The 21,432-nt window shown below is 35.6% G+C and overlaps 1 protein-coding gene across 1 annotated transcript; it reads right to left on the bottom strand.

The window, feature by feature from the left end:
* Positions 1-3,528: 3,528 nt before the first annotated feature.
* On the bottom strand, positions 3,529-19,629 carry LOC126683205 (uncharacterized). Its single transcript, XM_050379050.2, has 21 exons — positions 19,365-19,629; positions 19,204-19,288; positions 18,885-18,924; positions 18,550-18,798; positions 18,285-18,384; positions 18,122-18,196; positions 17,657-17,755; positions 17,086-17,202; positions 16,875-16,990; positions 16,660-16,759; positions 16,043-16,401; positions 15,242-15,572; positions 14,455-14,666; positions 12,127-12,345; positions 10,660-10,846; positions 9,596-9,840; positions 7,536-7,628; positions 7,321-7,422; positions 6,586-6,943; positions 4,647-4,784; positions 3,529-4,348 (listed from the first exon to the last, which is right to left on the bottom strand). The coding sequence occupies exons 1-21, from the start codon at positions 19,494-19,496 to the stop codon at positions 3,770-3,772; spliced, it is 3,936 nt and encodes a 1,311-aa protein (XP_050235007.1). The 5' UTR covers positions 19,497-19,629; the 3' UTR covers positions 3,529-3,769.
* Between the last annotated feature and the right edge of the window lie 1,803 nt (positions 19,630-21,432).

Raw genomic sequence — 21,432 nt, 5'->3', positions numbered from 1 at the left:
ATACCATTATACCCTTACTGACTTAAGCATCAGAGTGGACTTGGGACCCAGCCTAAGATCCATTATCTTTTCTATCTTACATGAGGAACTAGACAATCGGATACGAGACTAACTGCTCATACGTTCCTGAATCCACCCATAACTAAATTTTGTTTTTAATAAAAGATAATAGTTCGCTTATAGTATTATATTTTGAAGATAATATTGACAATTGAAATATATTTATTAAAATGAGTTTTGATATCTACAAAATTGAAAAGTTGTCAAAGACGTAATATTTCCCTGGAGTCGAAAAATACGTTTTTGATGACTCAACCCTAGATTTGTATGCTTATAAGTACACACTTAAGTCTAAGGTCTACGTTATGTGTTGTTCGAGATAGTAAAGCACAACACATCTCGCGAAATAAAAATCACATATTTTAGTATTGCTTTGAGAAACAAAAGGTGCACACTAGCAGTCGTTTTGGGAAGAAAAATTGTCTGTGCGGATGTTCGTAGAGGACAAATTATTTTGGAGGCGTGTGAATCTGCAAGAAACATTAAAACTTCTGGTAAGTTTCACCGGAGTGAACCACCTCTTTTCTTTCTACTAAGCTACCGTGATATTCGTCATTCGGTTAGTTTTTATATACAACTATATCAATTTGATTGAATTGCATGGATCTTGTTTTAAGTTTAAAAACAAATTGCTAGTTATGAATTTAGAAAATCCAGCATAATGAAGATGTAAAGTATATTCCCACTTTCACATGACACCACCCACTAAAGGATTGTCAACGCCATATTCATCCAAACATCCAACTGAAGTTTCCGGGAAAGAATTCATCAACTGAGAATTATTCGTATCTACGAGAACCATATCAATGACTTTCTTGAGTACCTTTTTCTCTTCCATTGCTTAGCCCATTCCGCTAAGTTAACCTTGAACAAAAAATAGGTAACTTAAATGATACAACTCGTTTAAACCATTTTAAAGGTAAGAATATCATAATGTTGGCTAAAATACAAAAACTTCAGCCAAACTCATGTTGGAGTACCTTTTAGAAATGAGGGGTTAATTTATTTGACCTTTTACCGAAAGAAATAACAAATTAAAATCCATCATATTTTTAAATTTAAAACCAATTTCTAACCTACAAACAACTTTATGTAGGCATGATTATACTTCCTATTCGTTTATTAAAGAGCAAATTACTATGACGACTCCCACATTTTTCATAATTTATATTTTAGTCCTTTCTGTTTGTAAATTAAATGATTTGGTCATTCATTTTTGTTTTCGTCAACAGTTTAGTCTCTCCGTCCATTTCTGATGTTAGTCAACGGAGTCAAATAACTTAAGGGTAAATTAATTTTAAAACATGAAAGACGAAATCGCTGACTGAAACAAAAAAGGGACGAAATCGTTGAGAGAAACAAAAGTGGGGGACCATATAGTTTCGTAGACTCGGTTTACTAACACCAAAAATAGACAAAAGCACTAAATCAATGACATAAACAAAAATGATGTATCATATCGTTTGATTTTCAAACATGAGAGACTAAAGTGATAGCTATGACAAATATGGAAGGCCTCATAGTATTTTACTCTTTATTAAATGTCAATACACTAGGTATAATTTATTATCCAAAATATATTAGGGTAATTTTATCAATCCTAAACTAATTTAAATTTGAGGATTACTCCTGACAATCTCCACCTTAATTTGCATTCTCTTACATCTTTAACAAATTAGAATGATAATAAACTTGACCTTCTCCACTTCGCTCTAACCGGGCTATTTAAATTTAGGATCTCTAAACAAGAACAAGTATGTCTTAAATTTATCAATGTAAAATAAAATAGAAAATCAAAATAAATTATCAACCAACTGTTACGCAACTACAAAATTGTGTGCCTTGATCTTCACAAGGTCGTGAGTAAAATTTGGCAATAGAGACAAATTCGTAATATCCATCCATCTCAAACAAGCTATCAACATTATGAGTTTTCAATAACACTACAACATTTTTCAAAATCACCAAAACCTGATTCCTGTCATAAAACTCATATCCACAAATTTCTAAAATAAATGAGTGATGAGATTTTACGCATCCAGGAACATGTCGAATGCCGATAAATGTTATGACTTTTCCATCATGCATCTTGATTTTGAATAAAGTAATACCCAAAATTTTACATCTATAACCATTGGCCATAACTACAACTCCAATAATAACCTTGTTGTAATCAAAACTAGCACAAATGTGATATGAACAATCTGAATGTGCATAAAATTTCGGATCAAAAAAGTGTTGTTGTTTATGAATAAATCGGTTATGCATCCGGCTCACTGGGATGAAATGGTTGTAGAATTGGCTCACCCTTACTCAACCGGTTGTAGAACCGTCTCACCTTTACTCTTTATTGGTTCACTAGGCAAAACCGACTATAAACTGGTTTACCCTTTCGACCAGTTTTGGCTGTCATCCTGTTCACTCTAAAAACACTTGAAAATTCCAAATTTTCACAAAACATAGCTAGCACATCATCATGGTTCTCATCTAATTCATATTCAACAATATTGACTTCAATGGTAGATTTTCGATAGTTTTTGAATTTTAAATTTTTCCAACAATCAATTTGACAATGTCTTTCTTTTTACAATAGTTGCAAGGATAGTTCTTGTGTTTAGGATTTTTGTTATCATAATTTGTTTTTTTCGTGCTAGTACTGACTATAAAGACATAATCAGAATCTGACTAGCATTCCTGATAAGCTCTTTGTCCATAAGCTCCTTTGAAAATATGACAGATTTAACTCCCTCAATAGAAAACATATCATATGATTAAATATTAAATTTTCATGAAATTGCTTACAGTCAGAAGGTAATGAACGAAATAAGGCTCTTACGGAGTTATCACAATCAATGCCTAATTCAGTGTACTTACCATTGGTATGTTCTTCAAATTCAAAAACACTGATTTTGGGTCAAAGGGTATAATTCATTGTTGCAGCCATCATTGTCAATGGAAACACATATATATTGGCTGATGAGATACTTCTCAATATGTAGCGTCTTATTTACATGTATAGGTGGTGCTTTTCAATTATTAGGTGTACGTTAATACCCTGCAGGAGGTTGTGGAATACCCCATATAGGAATCCACGATGGTGTTTGTGGTGGTCGAGAACAAGAACTTGACTGGCGACAGCGGAGACATGGTTGTGGCGATGGTGGAGTCGAATTAATTATAAGATTGAAGAGGTGATATGTGGTGAGATGATGGAGGTGGCGGCTGCGGCAAGCATATCACAGGACAATTAGAACAATCCCAAAGCATAGTAAACCAGCTACGCAGCTTGATTATCATATTCATCAGCGTCAACATCTCTAGCAAGCAGGAAAGTTAAAGCTATTCCTATCTTCCTTGCTATTTAACAAATAACAATTCATCATATTTGTAAACTTGAAACCAATTTCTAAACCCATAAACAGCTTTACGTAGGCATGGAATAACATTGCAGACCTCATTGCTATTAGATTAAAGCAATAATCCGCCTTCATGGTTGAAACCTTGAAGCAACTCAATAAAAATAACAAATGCTAGTATACAAAAGGCAGCTCCACCGAAATGTACAATCACAGATTCAAATTGTTATCAACCTAATCTGTCGCTCTATCGTATTATCATGTTCATATACACACTGATGATACATAATCAAAATTCCCTGGAAGTGAGAATTTCCAGTGCTCTGTTATCTAGTAGGTCCCGAACAAAAATTTCAAATCAGATCATCAGTAATGGGCATGGTAGTTGGAAGACTTGTTCCGGGGTTTTCTGGCATTTTAGGGGGTATCTCTGCTGACATTGGCGGGACATTATCTCGAGAAGCATCTGGATCTGAATTATTCACTGAGGATGAGATAGGAGCTTTATCATCAACAGAACCATTGGGTTCACTTGCTTCAGATGGGGGTGGAGCACTTCCTAAATCTGGTGTCGTCGTATTTTCTGGTGCGGTTGTAGTAGCGTTGGTGGGAGCAGATGGTTCAGAAGAAGCAGGGGGTGGTCCCTCTAATTGCAACTGCTTGCTAGGTGGTTGCTGCTGTGCAGTTTGTGTGACAGGAATGGGTTTTTTCTGGGGAGTAATAAACGCAGAAAGTGATGGCATCCCTGGAGGAAGAATTTCAATTGCTGGTTTTTTCCCTGCTTCTGCCAAACTTGTAAACTTAGGCTCCTCCAGAGAAGCAAGAAATGCAGTTGCAGCATCTGTCTTTGTTGATGGACTGTGATCAACCTCTTTCTGTAGCATTTTGTTCCAAGCCTGAACCAAGTTCTTAAGTGTTGGTCGCCCATGAGCCTGGAGATATACAGAAGATTATATCCAATTATGTTTAAAAAAAAATAAGAAAAATTGTTGCCCTGAAACAAAAATGTTAAAGCGGAAAATGCTGAAAAGAGAGACAACAAAATGACATTTTTTATAACAATAGGTCATAAATTTAAGGTTTTGGAGTTTCATGATCGTTTTCAGAAATGAAAATGAAACACCGAAACATACAACTCAACATGTTTTTGTACAACATAGCATTTTAGGACAGAACCAGTTCAGTACAGAAATGCTAAAATAATAAATTTAAAATAAAACAAAAACATACTTGGGCATGAAGTACAGACTCAGCCAGCATTCCAGTATCCTGCCAGGCTTTTTCCATGAGAGCATTGTCTCCCAAAACAGCAGCTGAAAATGCAGCTTCACGTCCCAAACCAATTGAAATCAAATTGTTCACTAAATTCTGCAGTAATTTACATAATTACTTTCATAAGTACACTCAGGAAAACTAATACATCAATAAGAAACATTTTTTAATGTGCAAACATCTGACACGTTATTTTCTTAATATGTAGTTTCTACAAATTACAATAATCAAGGTCCAAATACATAGTATTAGTTAGGTAAACAATAATCCACATAATTCTGGTCACAAAACGATGCATATATAATTTCATCTTTTCAACCTTCCCTTCTTCGCCTCATCCGAAAAAAGCTATATCAAGCGTCTCTAATTCGGTGTAGGCTCATTCGAGCATTAAATCAAGAGACAATTATTATCACCCTCTGAATTTAGGTCACAATTATTGTTTTCCTCTAAATTTTAAAAAAAAATTGTTTGCTCTCTTGTACTTTAGTTTCATTTAACTGAAACCCGCCCTTATAAGAGCAACTTCAGCAATTCAACACCTAAAAGTCGGGGAGAAACAATGAATTTCAGGGAAAATCAGTAACTTTAACATAACCTCAGGGGTGAGAGTAATTATTCCTAAGATCAATATGTAGCAACAAAAACACATGAAGCCTTACACTATCTAAGTACTCCTAACCAGTGAAATTCCTGCTATCACATACAAAGAATTTTCAAAACTAAAAGGCATAGTTAACAATGCAAATGGAGGTTAAGTAGAACTACAACTGGAGACTGGTGCAAGAACAAATAACAACTAGAACATCATTTTGACCTATGCTCTAACTATTATGAACTATTGTCATATACATTAAGACTTTTACTAAAGGCCTGATATAATATCATGTTATCTAGCTAGCATGTGTTCTATTCTCCAATTGCTTCATTTATCTTTCTAAACATACATGGACTACTTTCAAGATGATCTTACAACTTAATTGAGAGTCCACCACCTAAACGACAACCTTGCACCACCCCAGGCTTAATACGAGGAATTTCAAATGACAGTCTACTAAGTAAAATTTGTTAATGCTTTCTACAAGCAAGTTCTAGGACTATTTTACTGATAACTGCAAACTGGCATCCAGCACTATACAACATAACCAAAATACAGTTGATTCAGACGAAGAAATCTTTCAAATTCAGAAAAAGGAAACCACGTACACTCCATCTACAAACTCAAAACTCTTCACTGAGACAGCATTAGCCCATTGAAAATAACTCCATAATATCCCACATTTCACTATATTATCCGCCAATCAGAAATTTAAATGGATTTTATGCACTTCTGTTGCGCAAGTATTATTCTTTCTAACGGTTACAAAATTGTCCTCAGCACCTTTGCACTATGTTGTGAGCCTTCTCAGCCCTTGATAAAGTATTAACAATCAATGATTACAGCATATTCTAAGCCCCAGCCTCCACACTTTGTCGACCAAAGTGGCCACCAAAACATAGCATTAAAACATTCATGAACTTCTTATGGCTAAATCAAAACCACAATGCATATACAAGAAAGTCACATCCTATGAAACTAAGGTGCATTACATTATCTGAAGGTGCTTCGCATCATTTTCCAATATCTAATGCATGGACTAACATGGCGAATTGTCCAACCACTCTGAAAACTTTCCTAGGATTTGCAATCTGATTAAAAAAAAATGGTATGCAACAGATTCTGAATGCCTAGAACCTCCGCATCATAGATGAAGAAAAATGAAGTGACCATGAAATTCAAAAATTTAATGGCCATCGACAGACAAGACAAAACATACATGTATGAAATTACTAGCATGCATCAAACAGTTTAAGAGTCAATATGCAAGCGGCAATGCAACTCAGTGTGGCTACATACACTTAGCCTTGTCAACTCCCCATGATTTGCAAGGCGTAAAGCAAGTCCTCTTAACTCATGACCCTGTAAAGCTCCCTTCACAGAACCTGCAGCAGCTAACCTCTTTAGAGCTTCACGAGCAATGTCAACCTGTGCAGTGGCATCTGCAGCATCAATGAGCTCCAGAAACTCTTTTGCAAACTTTACAACTCCTTCAACAGCTTCGACAATATTTTCCTTCTTTGCCGTTAAGTTGAGAATGTCAGTCAATCCAAGTCCAGTGCCATCTTGCCCTATGTCCCTGCTATTGCTCATTGTAAGAAGACACTGAAGTGCTCTTTTTAAATCATTGCTCTGCATGGCTAGATCAAATTCCAACCTAAAGAAAAATAGTCAAATTCATTAGACTTCTGAAAAGCAGAAAGCATCAGACAACAAAAAAATGCTCGTACTACACTTGATTTGGTGAAGAACTGCATATTGAGAGTAATTAGTAGTTGAACATAATTGGTTTAACATACCAATCAGATTACTATCATAAGAACATAAGCATAGTACACTTATTGGCCTTATCTATCTTATAATTGCATAAACATGGATAAAGATATGCTCCTGTACGTCTATGATATGCGCAAAGATGCAGATTTTTACAAGAAACATATGCTTGGGACCAGTACCATATAGTTTGGTCCATTAAGGAAATAAAAGGCATTTTGCTCCTAAATTAGAGAAGAAACCACATTACACATGGCAGACCTCTTAGATATTCCAGGCAAATGAAGGGCTTCGGTAGCATAGCCCATCCCTAGCATAAATTGTGCCAAATCATCATGATGTTCTCTACCAAGCCTACTTGCCCTGCACAAGAAAGCCCATCAATAACATAACAAAAAAAACTGTGGCTATGCTAGAAAAAGTCAAATACCAACTGTACTGGCATCAATCAGCAAGCTAAGAGTTTGCAAAAGTACCATTTAACTGCACTAACAGCATCTCCATATGCAGCAAGACACCGACAACGAATACCGGGATGATTTAGGGATAAGGCATGTGCGCACATATACCTACCAAAGAGACATTGTGCAAATCAATTGTTCTTGCACTAAATAGTGAAAATGATAAGTTTGCAACAGAAGAATATAAGGTAAACAAAGAGAGCTGTAGCTCATTTTAAAAATGTAAACCAAAAAGCCTCTTGAACTTGATATACATAAACCGTCCACAAGATAAGATGATCAGCATGTTTCTTTCTACCATAATTAACTATGTGGAGTTCTTAAGGACCTGGAATTCTTGAGCTCGAATCACAAACACATCTGTATAATGGGAATGGATACTCTAGCACAAAATCAGTTAGCTTGTGTTGCAGCAGTTTTTGTCCACTTCTATGTGGCTTTGCTTTCTCGTACCTTGTTGATGTAAGAATCTTTTCGCATTTACAAACAGTTTCCAACAAAGTAGAGAAAAGATATTTCTCGGAACCAGCCAAGACAAAGATGGAAACATCCTCAGACATTTGTACCATATCTATATGATTGAAAAACTTGACAGAAATGGAGGTGCATGCCATGAGACGTAATAAAAATTTTATGCTCATCACTGATAAATGACGAGAAAACAATCCATAGAATCTAATTAAGGATTATTAGGAAAAGCATGTGAAGTACAAGAAATTGGCTGTAAAGCAACTGTAATGTTCATCACATAAGTGTTGAATACGGCTTACATGATTCCTCCTGACAAACAGCAGCTTAAAAACCTGCTGTGTAACGGTTGTTCTGTTTCTTTGAAAGCCATGAGCTGCTATATTTCCTCTTAATCATGAGGAGAGTTTCACCGATAACAGAAAAGTTAGAAGTAAGCAGAAAGGTGACAACATGGGTCGTATCCAGAAATGAGAAGGCAGATATATGTCATTGCTCAGCAACTAAAGTGAAAGCAAAATATTCTGAAGTCATTACGAAACAAGAAGCTCCAAATCTCTTGATCTCTAAAAATAAGTATTATTCAACAGAATGACAGACTTGAAAAGCATCCTTCAGAACCAAATATAAGGATATGAAGATTAAAAAGTTGTTGTAAGAGATTACTTGAAATTTAGGGAGATAAATTTCACAAAAACTGAGAAAAAACTCAAATTACTGGTAACACAAACAGTTTTATAAGGATATACAATTCTCACAAGACAAATCAAATAGCTGAAGAAAAAAATTCGCTACTTGGTTTTACTTAAAATTAATTGACCTTGTTACTCCGAGAAAAAGAAAGAGAATAACACTAGTTGACCTTGTTACAGATGCAGTCTATTTTTATTCCCCTTGCCAGACAATTAGAGGTTATGTACAAAAGGAAACCCAGTCTAAATGCACTTCATGGTAAACCGTTCCTACCTTTGGAGTACTGCACCTATGATTTGGGTAGTCAGTCCCAAAGTAAAAGATTTAACCAGCCTTACTAATTAGAAAAAGTTAAAAAAAAAATCCTGAAAACCACGAATTTATGATTCTAAACATTTACCAGATATTGCAGCACTCTACTGTCAAGAATCTGAACTTACTTTGGCACTAATAAGTAAAACAAATCCCCTTTTTGTTGAACATCAGAATAGTTAGTAAATATCCTATTTTAAATTGAAAAGGAATAACTACACAAAAATATAAGCATCCACCTTTATAATAATTAACGAATAGAACAGCCAAAAGTACGGCTCAATAAAGCATCTGTAACATGTCAGTCAATAACATACATAAAACTTAAAGCACAAGTAAATTATATTTCTTTATACTCAAACCACCTGATATATTTTTGTAAATAATTCAATTTTCATCAGCTTTAGGGTTAAATGATATAGTTAGCACTTTATAAATGATAAAACATCTTATTAAATATAGGGACACCTAATCAAAGCAGAAAAATCTTAAAATAAGAAGATGAATCATAAATTTGGAAACTACCTATCTCATTTTTCTGATAGGGAATTTAAAATTTATTTTATCTAATAATAAACTGTATAGAGCATAGATTTTCTTACCTATCAATAAGCCAGAGAACTCCATCCCTTACACCCACCACTTGTAGAGGTCCAACAGGTCGCTTCTGCTCTGTCGGAAAACGAGTAACAGCCACAGACACCCCTCCACCACCAACTGCAATCTCACTGGTTCGCTCTATCTCTTTTGGCAATGCTGAGTCACCATCATCAGCTTTTGTCTGCTTTGGCAAAGTTAAAAAAGGTGGCACAGCAGGAACATGCTGAAAAGAAGCTAAACGAACCACCTGGAAAGAAATGTGTGTTCAGTGAAGGTTGAAAGCAAAAAATCTCTTCTGACCAGAAGCTAATTAATAAACAGTTCAAAGAGAAACAAAATTATGTGACTGCTTCAGATCATCTAAGCCCTGAGGTCAATAAAGATTAATGAACATGAGAAGTTATCACAGGATAATGTTCTGACACTGCATAATGGATGTATTTCTGAACAAAAACGGTTAAGCCTTTAAACATATCCTGATTTGGTTCACATTAATCAAAAGAGTCAAGTTTATTGCAAGTTTAGGCAATAAAACTCCATAAGCTTACCATACTAATATGCAGGGCGTACACAATTTAACATAAAGCAGTAAACATGGCCAGATCATTCTAAATTACACTGTTTTAGTCTAGAATTCAAAATGGTTCAGTTTACTTTAATCATATCCCCAACAATTTAAGGTATATAGTTGTCTTCTACTTCACAAATTGATTATACACAAAGAAAACGATTAAGTTTAATTTTGAAAGACTGAGAGAGGTTAAGAGAAGTGATGATGGCATGATCCTCTTTTTCCAGCAAGTTCTTGACTGGCTTAACGATGTCACCGCTATGAATATTACATATTCCACATTTACAAAATTAATCATACCAGAACATCAAGGACCCCTGAGAAGCACTACAAATCTCTCTATCTAGCAAAAAAAATATGTAGAATACTAGTGGTTGAGCATGTTCCATTGCGAATATAGCTAGAGGATTATTTCCCCCTCTCCATCCCTTCCTCTGAAAAGGAAAACAATCCTATCCATTTCAACAAACGCAAGTTAGGCTATGAACTACAAACCTGTAGCATAGGTGGCCTTAATTTTATTCTTTCTTGTGAAGCACTTTGAGAACCTTCTACTGTGATCAGAGCTAACTCTCCATGTTCAGCTATTGCTCTCGCCTGTTGTTCTTTCATTTTCATCTCTTCTTTCATCTTCCTTGTTTCAATATCAATCGCTGCAACTCCAGCATCTACAAAAACACACCTGAAAAACTGCTGAACGTCAGATATTTGTTAATCATTTCTTCATCCTCTTTTTTATATGGTTTTGACAGTATATGATAATGATAAAACAAGAGCACATGCAACAGAGTGCATAGAAATGCCAATCAATCAATTTAAAAGAAAAAAATAAAAATGAAAAGACTAAGCAACAAAGAGCACCAATGGCCAGAGTATAAGGTTTCAAGAACTCAAAGAATGAATGATAAACATTGAATATATGTTGGAGAACTGAAGGGAATGTGCACAGAAATCGTGCAGTTCTACATAATTAGAAGTCTATGGCTCTGAAGAATGCAAAGTTCAATTCGAATTTGATCACCCTGCAACTTCCAGTTGCCTTATGTGTTACTTTTGCCTAAGGCCAGCGAACCAGGGAAAAGGAGGAAAGATTGCAGTAAAGCTAGCTCCAGTTGCTTCTGGCGCCAAGGTTGCATGTTTTTTCCATGTAAAACTGATTTCATGTGATTCTCTTTGGAGGAGTTATATTAAGTTTTATGGTAAAAAAACTTCCTCAAAGTATGCAAAAAAGAAGTAAAAAAAAAAACTTTGTTTTTTCATCTGTAAAAAAGCAGCTGAAATGAAACAGCAAAAACTTCCTCCAAAATTTACTGGCATAACAATTGTAAGATTTAACCTAATGTATGTACTCCATGTGCTATTAAACAAATGCATGACCAACTAGATGATTCGCACTCATTAAAACAGAGAACGACACTTTAATCAGGAAAACTGTACTTAAGGGCTACAGCACCTTACGAGGTCTTCAAAGCAAGCAATGACAAATAATTAGTAAGATCCTATTGAAGCATGCACACTGAACAACCTGGAGTTAATATCTTCAAAATACAGGTAATTTACAAAAAGCCTTTTGAAGTAGGAAAATATTCCAGAAAGAAAACAATTATGTTCTAAGACTATCTAAAATTCAAATTCATTTCTGACCCCACTGAAACAAATCAATCAATAATAATTAGCAAGGACAGAGAGCATTAAGATTCTATAAAACAAAGGGTAGTTCCTTTCAAAGCGCAGAAACTAGCGCCTTAAGAGAGAGATAAATAATTGGATATAAAGAAAAGGAAAGGGTACTGGAAAAGGAGTAACATTTCATCCTTATTATTTCCAAAAGAGCAAACACTGTCAATTAATGCTAAATTGTGATAGCATCAGTAATATATAAAGTGCAGTCTGTGGAGCTTCAATATAGTTCAGGAACCCAACCAAAGAGACATAAATTATCAATAAGCAACTAGAACTTACTCAATGGTAGTTGGGGTAGCCACAAAAAGCTGCCTTCGGTGCCAAACAGCACCAGTAGCATAGGGAATTGCAACATCTCCCAGGTATCGATATTGAGGACGCAAAGAAGATATGACTATATACTGTTGATAGGCAAAAGCACAATATTCAACAGTTTGATCCCATGCAGTCCATTCTGGCTGAGGAAGTAGACCACCAACAGGTTCAAAAGTTTCCCAACTGTAAATTATAAAATTAACCAAGCATCAAAAAGGATATAAGGACCTTAGATCTTACTCACCCTCAGTGAATTCCAATAAACTTCAATGAAAATGATGACGAAAATTTAATAATGCACCACATAGTAGCATGCACAGTTTGGTGTTCAACACAGTTAATTTAATGAATATTAGGCGCATGAGGGTAAAACATTCTTGTAAGGGGACCTCAAATATAATGTATCATATATATCTATTTCAAGAGTTAATACTCGCTAGCACTCAAAGGAAGGCCAAGCTACAGTACAATTACGAGAGGTAACTATCAGAAATGTTGTTTGGTCTTTGAGGGAGAGAAAAAACAGAAAAGATATCACTAAATACAGCAGAAGTAGTCATATTTGAAATTCAATCAAAGACTGGTAGACATGTCTTTCATTATTGACTTTCAATCACACAAAGTTCCTTTCCCACCCTTCATTCACAGGATCCAGTACTAAGTCCGTGTTCTATTTAAAAATCAACTCTTTCTTCCCAATCCTTTCTTTTGTCTTTCTGTACCATTGTTCTTGTCAGTAGAACGCAACAAACAAATTCCAAAATAAAATGTGATCTCTTTCTGAATATTAGTATCACAGGGCAGCCCAGGTCAAGACTATGATCCAGGATGTAACTTCTAAATCATGGAAACTCTATGGTAGCTCAGAGCAAGGTAACTATATGACAACCAGATTCTCATTTCTATAGTCCAAAATACCTCATTATTCTTGTGTTTAACAAGAAAGTAACCCAAAACAGATGCGCTGACCAGACTGCGCTACACCTCGTCTCACCCCCCCGGAGCATATAGATCCACCTGATAGATGAACACTTGAAACGAGCCCGCCCATCCTTTTAGGCACAGGGACGCGAGAACCAATCCGAGTATGAAAGTCTCGACTGTAAAGGAGAGGAAGCCACTGCTTTTTTTAGAAAAATCTGCCTCCAGCAAGATATGGCGACGATTTTCCAGAGTTTTAGTTATAGAGTTGAAATACTTCCAAATATGAATGAAATAGATAGTTTTTTTTTTAAATCAGGAGCCTGTAATTTCCTGTTGGATAATTTAATACAGCCACTAACAAGTGTTCAGCCCATATCTGTGTTAAGTTCCAAAAACCTTTCCACCTTCACCAGTGTATTCACCCAAAACAAATCGAATTTTAGCTCATAGATATCCTTTCCTTGAAGTCTCAGTCAGGCAGCAATCAGATTCAAAACCAAACAAAATAGACGGGAAGAAATAAAACCCTGAAATGACTACTAAAGTTATAATTTTCAGTATCAAACCTTTGCTGTGAACATCTTTATTTCAACTTTTGTCTCTCAAAATTGAAAGAATAACATCATACCAAGAGAATCAGTAGCCCTAAAACTAAAACAGACATTTAATCTTGCAATATCCCTTAAAAAAACTCTTCTTACTGCATGCAATACTTCTTTGAGAGTTCACTCAAGCCCTCTTGGTTGTCCCGCATAATATAAGATCTTCGATGAAGGAAAGATTATTGAAGATAACAATGTACATAACATATACAACAAACTGAAGAAACATGTATAGGCATTTCCAAATTAGAAAAGGTTAGCAGAATTACGGAACTGCAACTGCAATTTCTTTTCTAAAAATCACTTCAGCTCAAAACCAAGGAAACAAAAAAATATAGCAGAAAATATCATATTAATGCGCTTCTTTTCAACTCCACATATGATCTTAAAACAAGTGCCAACATTGACAAAAATGGTCACCATTTCCATTCGATTCAACTCAACCATCCCTTGACCACAAATATAAAGTGTCAGCCAGATGGATCTTTTCTCATCATTGATATACCCAAAATAAACCCAAAGATGCTGGTGCAAGCACTGGAAATTGTCATCTTCAACTAATGGAAAGGAACATTATTGAAGTAGTTCACTTATACAGTAAGGCTATATTGATGTCCATGAATTTGGTAGAGAATGGTGAGCATTTTGTGCATTTAGGCAGATTTGTGATCAAACTCCATTATAAATACTTGAGCAACAGAGATTTCTATCTTGATTACAAACAAGTAAGAAAGTACAAGTAAAACAGAACAATTTAGATCCTCACCTATACAGCTGAAAATTTTGAGGGGTGTCTTCAGTGGGTCTTTGAGAAGAAAATCCATCTTCGAAAGTACTAAATGAAGAAACGCCACTACCACCAAATCCTGACAAAGGCATAGATTGAATAGTAGATATAGCTGTTGCAGCAGTAGGGCTAATCCTCCTAGATGTTCTGTATGCCACACCTAGTAGTGCCCCTCCATGCAAGCCAATAACCTGAATGAGAAAATAGTTAGTTAGAGAACCCTTATTACTTTAGGTAGATGGAGAGGAAAAACCTAAGCAACTTAAACCTACAAACTCTAATCTTACTTCACACGTGTCCTAAAAAATACACTCTCTTCATGAACATAAAGGGTCAGTCCATGCACAAGATATCATGGAATTTGTCCCTCCTTGCAGAGTTAATGTCAAAGACAACTTAAACCATATAAGTTTTCTATTGCCAAATATTCCAAAAAATGAGCATAATGTGTATTATATACACATTGATTTTTATTTGATATTTATAAGTACTGGGACAAAAACTCTGAAAAGTACCCCCGTGATGCAGATATATACAACACATTGATTTTTAATTTAATTTCAAAAGTACTGGAAAAAACTCAACAAAACTACACACATGATGCAGATATACAGCAGATAACAGAAGTGACTGCCAGCAAAACAAATTCAACATACCACAAATGTGTCTAAAATCATACACCGCATAATTAAGAAACAGTTCCACAACGAGCAATTTCAATCTAATAGAAATTAAGAATGCCATAAAACTACGATGTGTCATGTACCGGTTCAGATCGACTTCCTATGGATCTCATAAGTATATTTGATGTACCATCATCCAGCAAGATGCGAACTTGCACACTAGCTGCAGAAGCAGCACTAGCAGCTGCAGCAGCTGCTTGTGCTGCAGCTGCTGCTGCTTCTTTTGCTTTCCTTGATGAAACTCCCTTGGGAATCACAGGAATTCTGGGAGCTAATGCAGATTCCAATATAGCAAATCTATCACGACATGTATCCCAAGCCAGAAGCCTTGCACTGCCTGAATCTACAATTGACCAATCACTAACCTTGTATATGGAGAAGTAAGGAATATCAGGCCAAACAATTGCGACATATCTGCAACAGCAATTTCTGTGTTAAAGAGCAACTCCGCTGAGATGAGGATATTCAGCTCAAAGAATGAATGCCAAAAAAGGGAAAAAAACAAGAATAACAAAAAAAAAGGTTCATAATGAAAGAAGACAAATCATGCAGAAAAGTTAAGCATGTAGATCCACATTTTAACCAGCTGTTTTTTAAAAGGAGGATTCATATCAAAACAAAAAGGAGAAATCAAACCAACAAAACCAACCTAGCACTATCCATATTTGAAAAACTAAAAGAAAAACCTGGCTAAAAATTCTCGATGGCACGACAAAGTAATTCAGAGTGACAACTGGCTTCAATGTCATAGCTGCTCACTATTTAATTAAATAATGATGATTTGTCCACTTCATTGTAATAACATATAGTATATAATAAACAAATGTTTCCAACTTTATATCCATGTCTAAAACATCAACGACATAAATGAGAAGTAAACTTACTTGCCCGAACTGCTTACTGAAAGAACTGAATATGAATCATGTGGAACAGGAGTACTAATATGCCTCTTAATTTGCTTCACATGCAATGATTCAGCAGAATCTCCCTTGAACTTTCCTGTTTCAGATAGGGAGCCATTGCTTCCGAGAGAGGGATTTGCTGTGTTGGACAATTGAAAATTTAGTAGCTTTAATTCCCTTTCAACAACATACACAGCAGAATGGTCCCTATTTCCTGATGGTGTTGGTAGAGCAGCTACAGCTGGAAGAGATCTAGGATCAAACTCGCTAACTATCACACCAATGTTGGTTCCAGTAACAACAAGATGGGGTTGTAAAAAATGTGCAACCATGCAATAAACCTGCAATGCAATCCAAATAATGCTACTGTTAAGGAAGAAAAAAATAAGGGAGAGGAGGGGGGAGTGAAAAGGGAAAGAAAAAATTTAAAAAAAAATCTATATCCAGCTAAAATACATCTACAAAACGTTTTGAGCATCAATCTAGTCTCTTACCAACCAAAACAACTGGAAGTCTTTGTTGTGCTAGTACTAAGACATACCAACAATGAATTAAGTGATGAAGTTTTACAAACAAAATACCAGAAATCAAGCACATACCCTAAGTTTTTTATTTGGTGCAAGAACTTGAGGAGGGATTAGCGACGAAAGCTCACACAACGGCCTCGTGAGGGCTGAATAGGTGGGGTGTTCAATAGCCCTGCAAAAAGTTTGAGTATTTATTCTTCGGAATCCAACATACAAATTTATCATTGATACACTATAGCCAGAGGCTAGAACCATAAGAAAATGTAGATAGGTGAGAGAACTTATACCATATATGTGAATCCTTAACACAAGTTAAAATATCAAGGTTTGGAGCGCGAGGGTGACACCACGATGCTACACTGTGACAAGTTAGTTTTGGAACAGGTTTTATTCGCCGTAACTCCTGAATATTACACACATGTAAAGAAAAATAAGAACAAAAGACTAAGTAAGGAACAAGAACGTGAGATAAAGAAGGAAATAGATGTCTGAGACCACCTTAAAAGAGATTGTATCCCATATAGCTAATGTCTTATCTGCACCAATGGTGATAAGTTGTGGAGCACCTCCTATCACTCTGGAAAGCTCAACAGCCACGACCCCACCATCATGTGCCTAGCATGGAAATAAAAGAACCAACATATTCCTCTATCTATAAATATCAAAGTAGAAGTCAAGAAAATGCATATAACAACTGACATGTATAAAGATTGAATATACTAGTTGGAAAAAATTGGGAAAATCGTAGGAAGTAGCAACCACAAGCATACCAAGAAAAACAGAAAAAGACAAGTCATTTTAACATGTTTGTAGTTTTTACTTTGTTGCATGACAAAAAAAAGTAGTCAAACCGTCACATCACGTTTTTAAGAGCTATTGTCATGGAAATCTTGAACAATCAAAATCGATGGCCAGTACCGAATCAAATTGATCGGGTCATATACATATGCTACTCTGTCATTATGCATTCATATAGCTTCAAGGTAAATTATTAAAATAGGAAATAGTCACATCAAAGAATGATTTACTTCGCATTAAGTATTTGAGGAGGATAAGAATAATATGCTACCTTTAAGCTTAGCTTAGGTACAAGTTCTCGTGAATCTTGACCATGGTCAGCACTCCAAAGTACAAGTAAGCCATCACTACCACCCGAGATAAGAAGTGCCTGCAATCCAATCATATACATAAAAAATACAAAATTAATATAAGACAATTAGACAAAGTACTTAGGTAATCATTCAAAGTCAAATATACATGTATCAGCATACAAGTGTTCATAATCTACATTATAGTACATATGCGGTATTATACCAAATAACTATGTTGAATGCATGTGGATAATATCTGCATGTATTATTTTAAAATCATAAAAACATTAAAAGAAACAATCAGATGCAAAAGGTATTAAAGCAACACGGTCACCATTTAAGGCCAAACTTCTAATGAAACATGTAGAATGCTGAATCTAATATAAAGATGGCAATAAGGAAAAAATGCCACATCAGCTCAGCAGTGGAGACTCAAGACCTACCTCACCAGAGGATGCCATAAAAGTCATCAAACAAGATATGGATCCTTTATGACCTCCAGTATATCTACGCACAAGCTGCAAGAAACAAATAGTGTAAAACAAAATTAGTAACAGCCATAGGAAAGGACCGGCACAGCTCATTAGCAGAAGATAGACCACAGACCCTCCATGTTATCATTGAAAGAACTCTGATGACACCATCTGATCCACCAAATGCAACTAAAGGGCCATCCCCAGCAGTGGATCGACAGAGAAACTCCATACTGCAGGAAAGGCATTAGGTAGCGCCGATTTAGATACATAACAAGCACAAATTTAACAAGAGCACAGAAAACTTAGGTAGCAAATGTTTTTCCTTTTTACAGCAGCAAGTAGCAAATAAGAATTGCAAGCACAAGTAAAATGGAATTCTCTAGAGTAGTACTTGCCATAAAAGTGACTTGTTATCAAGTTCTTGCTTAAGCACATCACGACCACGCATAGTAACCAAGTCGAGAAAAATAGCTTTGTTTTCACAACAAATGACGAGGAAGTGCCTTCCTTTAGTAGATGGGGCAGGAGAAGCAAAAGTGGAAGTTACATTGTTGACAGCAGAGGGAGCTTCAGCAGCCGCAGAGCGACTCCGCCAAAGTTGCCAAAACCGTACATCATCATCATAAAAGCTCACCTGCTTCACACTTTTGTTTTTCCACACAAAAAAATAACACACATCAACAAATAGAAAACCCTTAACATTTTTAACTTTTTTAGAGAAGAATGTTACCTCCCTCCCCTCATTGCTTCTGTGGGTTTCCCTTTAATGTCTGCCAAACATAAAATTAAGGGGTAAAGTTATAAAAATTCATGAACTATACCTGTTTTCTCAGTTTAATCACGAATTTCATTTTTTCTCAATTCGATACATGGGATCATAATATGATGACGTGTCTGCCAAAAATGATGTCCACTTCAGCAAAATCATACCAATCAATGAGTGAGCATATGCATCAAATTGAGAAAAAATGACACTGACGTTTTAAATTAAATAGTCTATATTTTCATTTAATGGTTGAAAATAAATAAAAATGTTGAAAAGAAGGTACCTGATTCACCCTCAGCGAGCTTCTCCAATTTAGCACCAACTAAACGCCTCTCATCAACGCCACCAGCTTTCAGCTCGTAAATTACCTTTGATATTTCCAATTAACTGATGAATTAAGTGAATAAAAAGAAGAAAATGAATTGATAGAAGTAAAAGCTTTACCTGACGATGCTCCCAATTCCAAACGGAAACGCGATCTGAAGCGTCGGCAGTGACAAGCCATGGATGCGTTGGATGCAACTGAATCTTCACTATCTTCTCATTGCTGGGCCTAAATGCCCTCAGTCGAAGCATTTTCTTCCAATTCTCGATCTGAAACTTTATGGTTATAACATTCACAAATCTACCTTCATTTCCATTTCTCCCTCTGCTTTGCTCATCTTTCTTCTTAATTTATTTTCAAATACTTTTAAGCAATGAACAGTAACTTTATTCTTCTTTCAATCCGACCAATTAACTATGAACAAAGGATCACTTTCACCCCTGAACTTGTGTTGAAGTACCAATACAGTGCAAATCTGGAAAACAGGATCATTTATACCCTTCAACTTGCATATTTCGACTCAAGACCACCCCTCCCCACTCCCATCTCAGAAATTGCGGTACACTCCGGTTTTAAATACTGATTTTTCTTTCAAAGTGGTTTTTAACAAAAAAAAGTTAAAATGATGCTTAAAATTTCCAGTTTTTTAAAATTAACATATAAAACTTTTAAATAAATAATTTTATTTTAAAATTTTATTTATTTTATTAATAATATTTAAAAATATAAAGATTTTATAGTATTTTTTATATTTTTTAAAAGAAATTTGTATTTATTTTTTTAAAATTCATTTTGAGGAGCAGTGCTCCTCCGATAAGGAGCAGAGCTCCTCGTCTTCTGCTCCTCAGATGAGGAGTATGAGGAGCAGAAGCTTCTCGTTTTCACGAGGAGCCGCTCCTCGCCGGAAAACATGAAGAGCAACAGCTCTAAAAAAATTTTTTTTTACATAAAAGTTCAAAAAAGTCCCTCATTGAGTTAGTGTTAGATTGTAATTAAGTATGATTAATTATTGTTGATTATGATTAATTAGAGATTAATTAGTGTAAATATAATTGATTTAAATCACACTCTCCAATTAAGACGCCACTGCAGCAAATGGGCCTTTTTGAGCCGGTTTACACAAGTTCAGATTATAAGTGATCCGGTTTTTCAGTTTTGAACTTTTTTGATACTTTGACACAAGTTCGAGGGTGAAAGTGGTCCTTTGTTCAATTAAAATTTGGTACAGTAAAACTTCATTTAACCCCTTCTTAACCGGATATGATTTATCAAAAATTGTTCTAATTTATATTTTACTAGTGAAAAACCATCGCTTCGCTTCGGAATTGATGGATACTGAATTATGTCATAACTATAATGGAGGCAAGTCGCACAAGATACACCCTCTAAGAGAATATCAGTTCTCGCCCAAAGGGCAAGAATCAAACTATATCAACAGCTAAATCCATGAGATTCGCCTTCACCGAAGATTAAAGGAAGAATCATCTGAATCCCCAAATAAGCCAAAATCCCCGAAAACTCGGAGAAAGAGCGTCGTCTGAGGGATTCGCCCAAGAACTAGATCTACGGAACATCTTTCCTATTTGGACACAAACTCCAACTTAGAAAGATAAACTTATTCAGGAAGATATTCATGAATAAGACTTTCACTTGAACAAGAAATATTTTCCTATTCAATCTCAAACCCTACTAAATAGGAATCACTTTCCTATTCGAAGTCTACTAGGCATTCATTCAACTACTATATAAAGAGCTTGAGGTATGCCTAAAAACACAATTACATTCATATACTCAAAACGTTGCTCAAGCCTAAACTGACTTAAGTATTGGAGGGTTAATCAGACCACCACTGTACAGTTAGCTTATATCCTGTTTTGCAGGTTATCAACCGGATCAGAAGGCAGACTCCATCTATAGGCGTCGTCTATGGGAAAAGCTTGACAACTTCTTATTCGAATGAGCTTTTCTGAACTCAAATAAATTCTATTAAAAGGATGACTTTCGACGGATTAAACGTCAAAAAGAAGCAATCAATGGACCTAAAGAATCATCAACAAACGCTAGAGATTATAAGCATCACCGAGAACGATGGCTCAAGGACGACCAGAACATCCAATCTCACCGGAAACGATGGGCATAATACTACCGGCGGGAACAACACTGGAGGAACCTCTTTTTCCACTCCAA

The sequence above is a fragment of the Mercurialis annua genome, linkage group LG5 (assembly GCF_937616625.2).
Source record: "Mercurialis annua linkage group LG5, ddMerAnnu1.2, whole genome shotgun sequence".
NCBI lineage: Eukaryota > Viridiplantae > Streptophyta > Magnoliopsida > Malpighiales > Euphorbiaceae > Mercurialis > Mercurialis annua.
Note: the sequence above shows the minus strand (reverse complement) of the source record. Positions and strands in the feature narration are given on the sequence as shown.

What these genes read in the sequence shown, in the direction of transcription:
- LOC126683205 (XM_050379050.2), bottom strand. Translation starts at nt 19,496, where the DNA reads ATGCTTCGACTGAGGGCATTTAGGCCCAGCAATGAGAAGATAGTGAAG. An exon ending in GCTACCCCAACTACCATTGA is followed by an intron (nt 10,847 to 12,126) that starts GTAAGTTCTAGT and finishes GCAGTTTTTCAG; the next exon opens with GTGTGTTTTTGTAGATGCTG. An exon ending in AGTCTGTACTTCATGCCCAA is followed by an intron (nt 4,349 to 4,646) that starts GTATGTTTTTGT and finishes GTATATCTCCAG; the next exon opens with GCTCATGGGCGACCAACACT.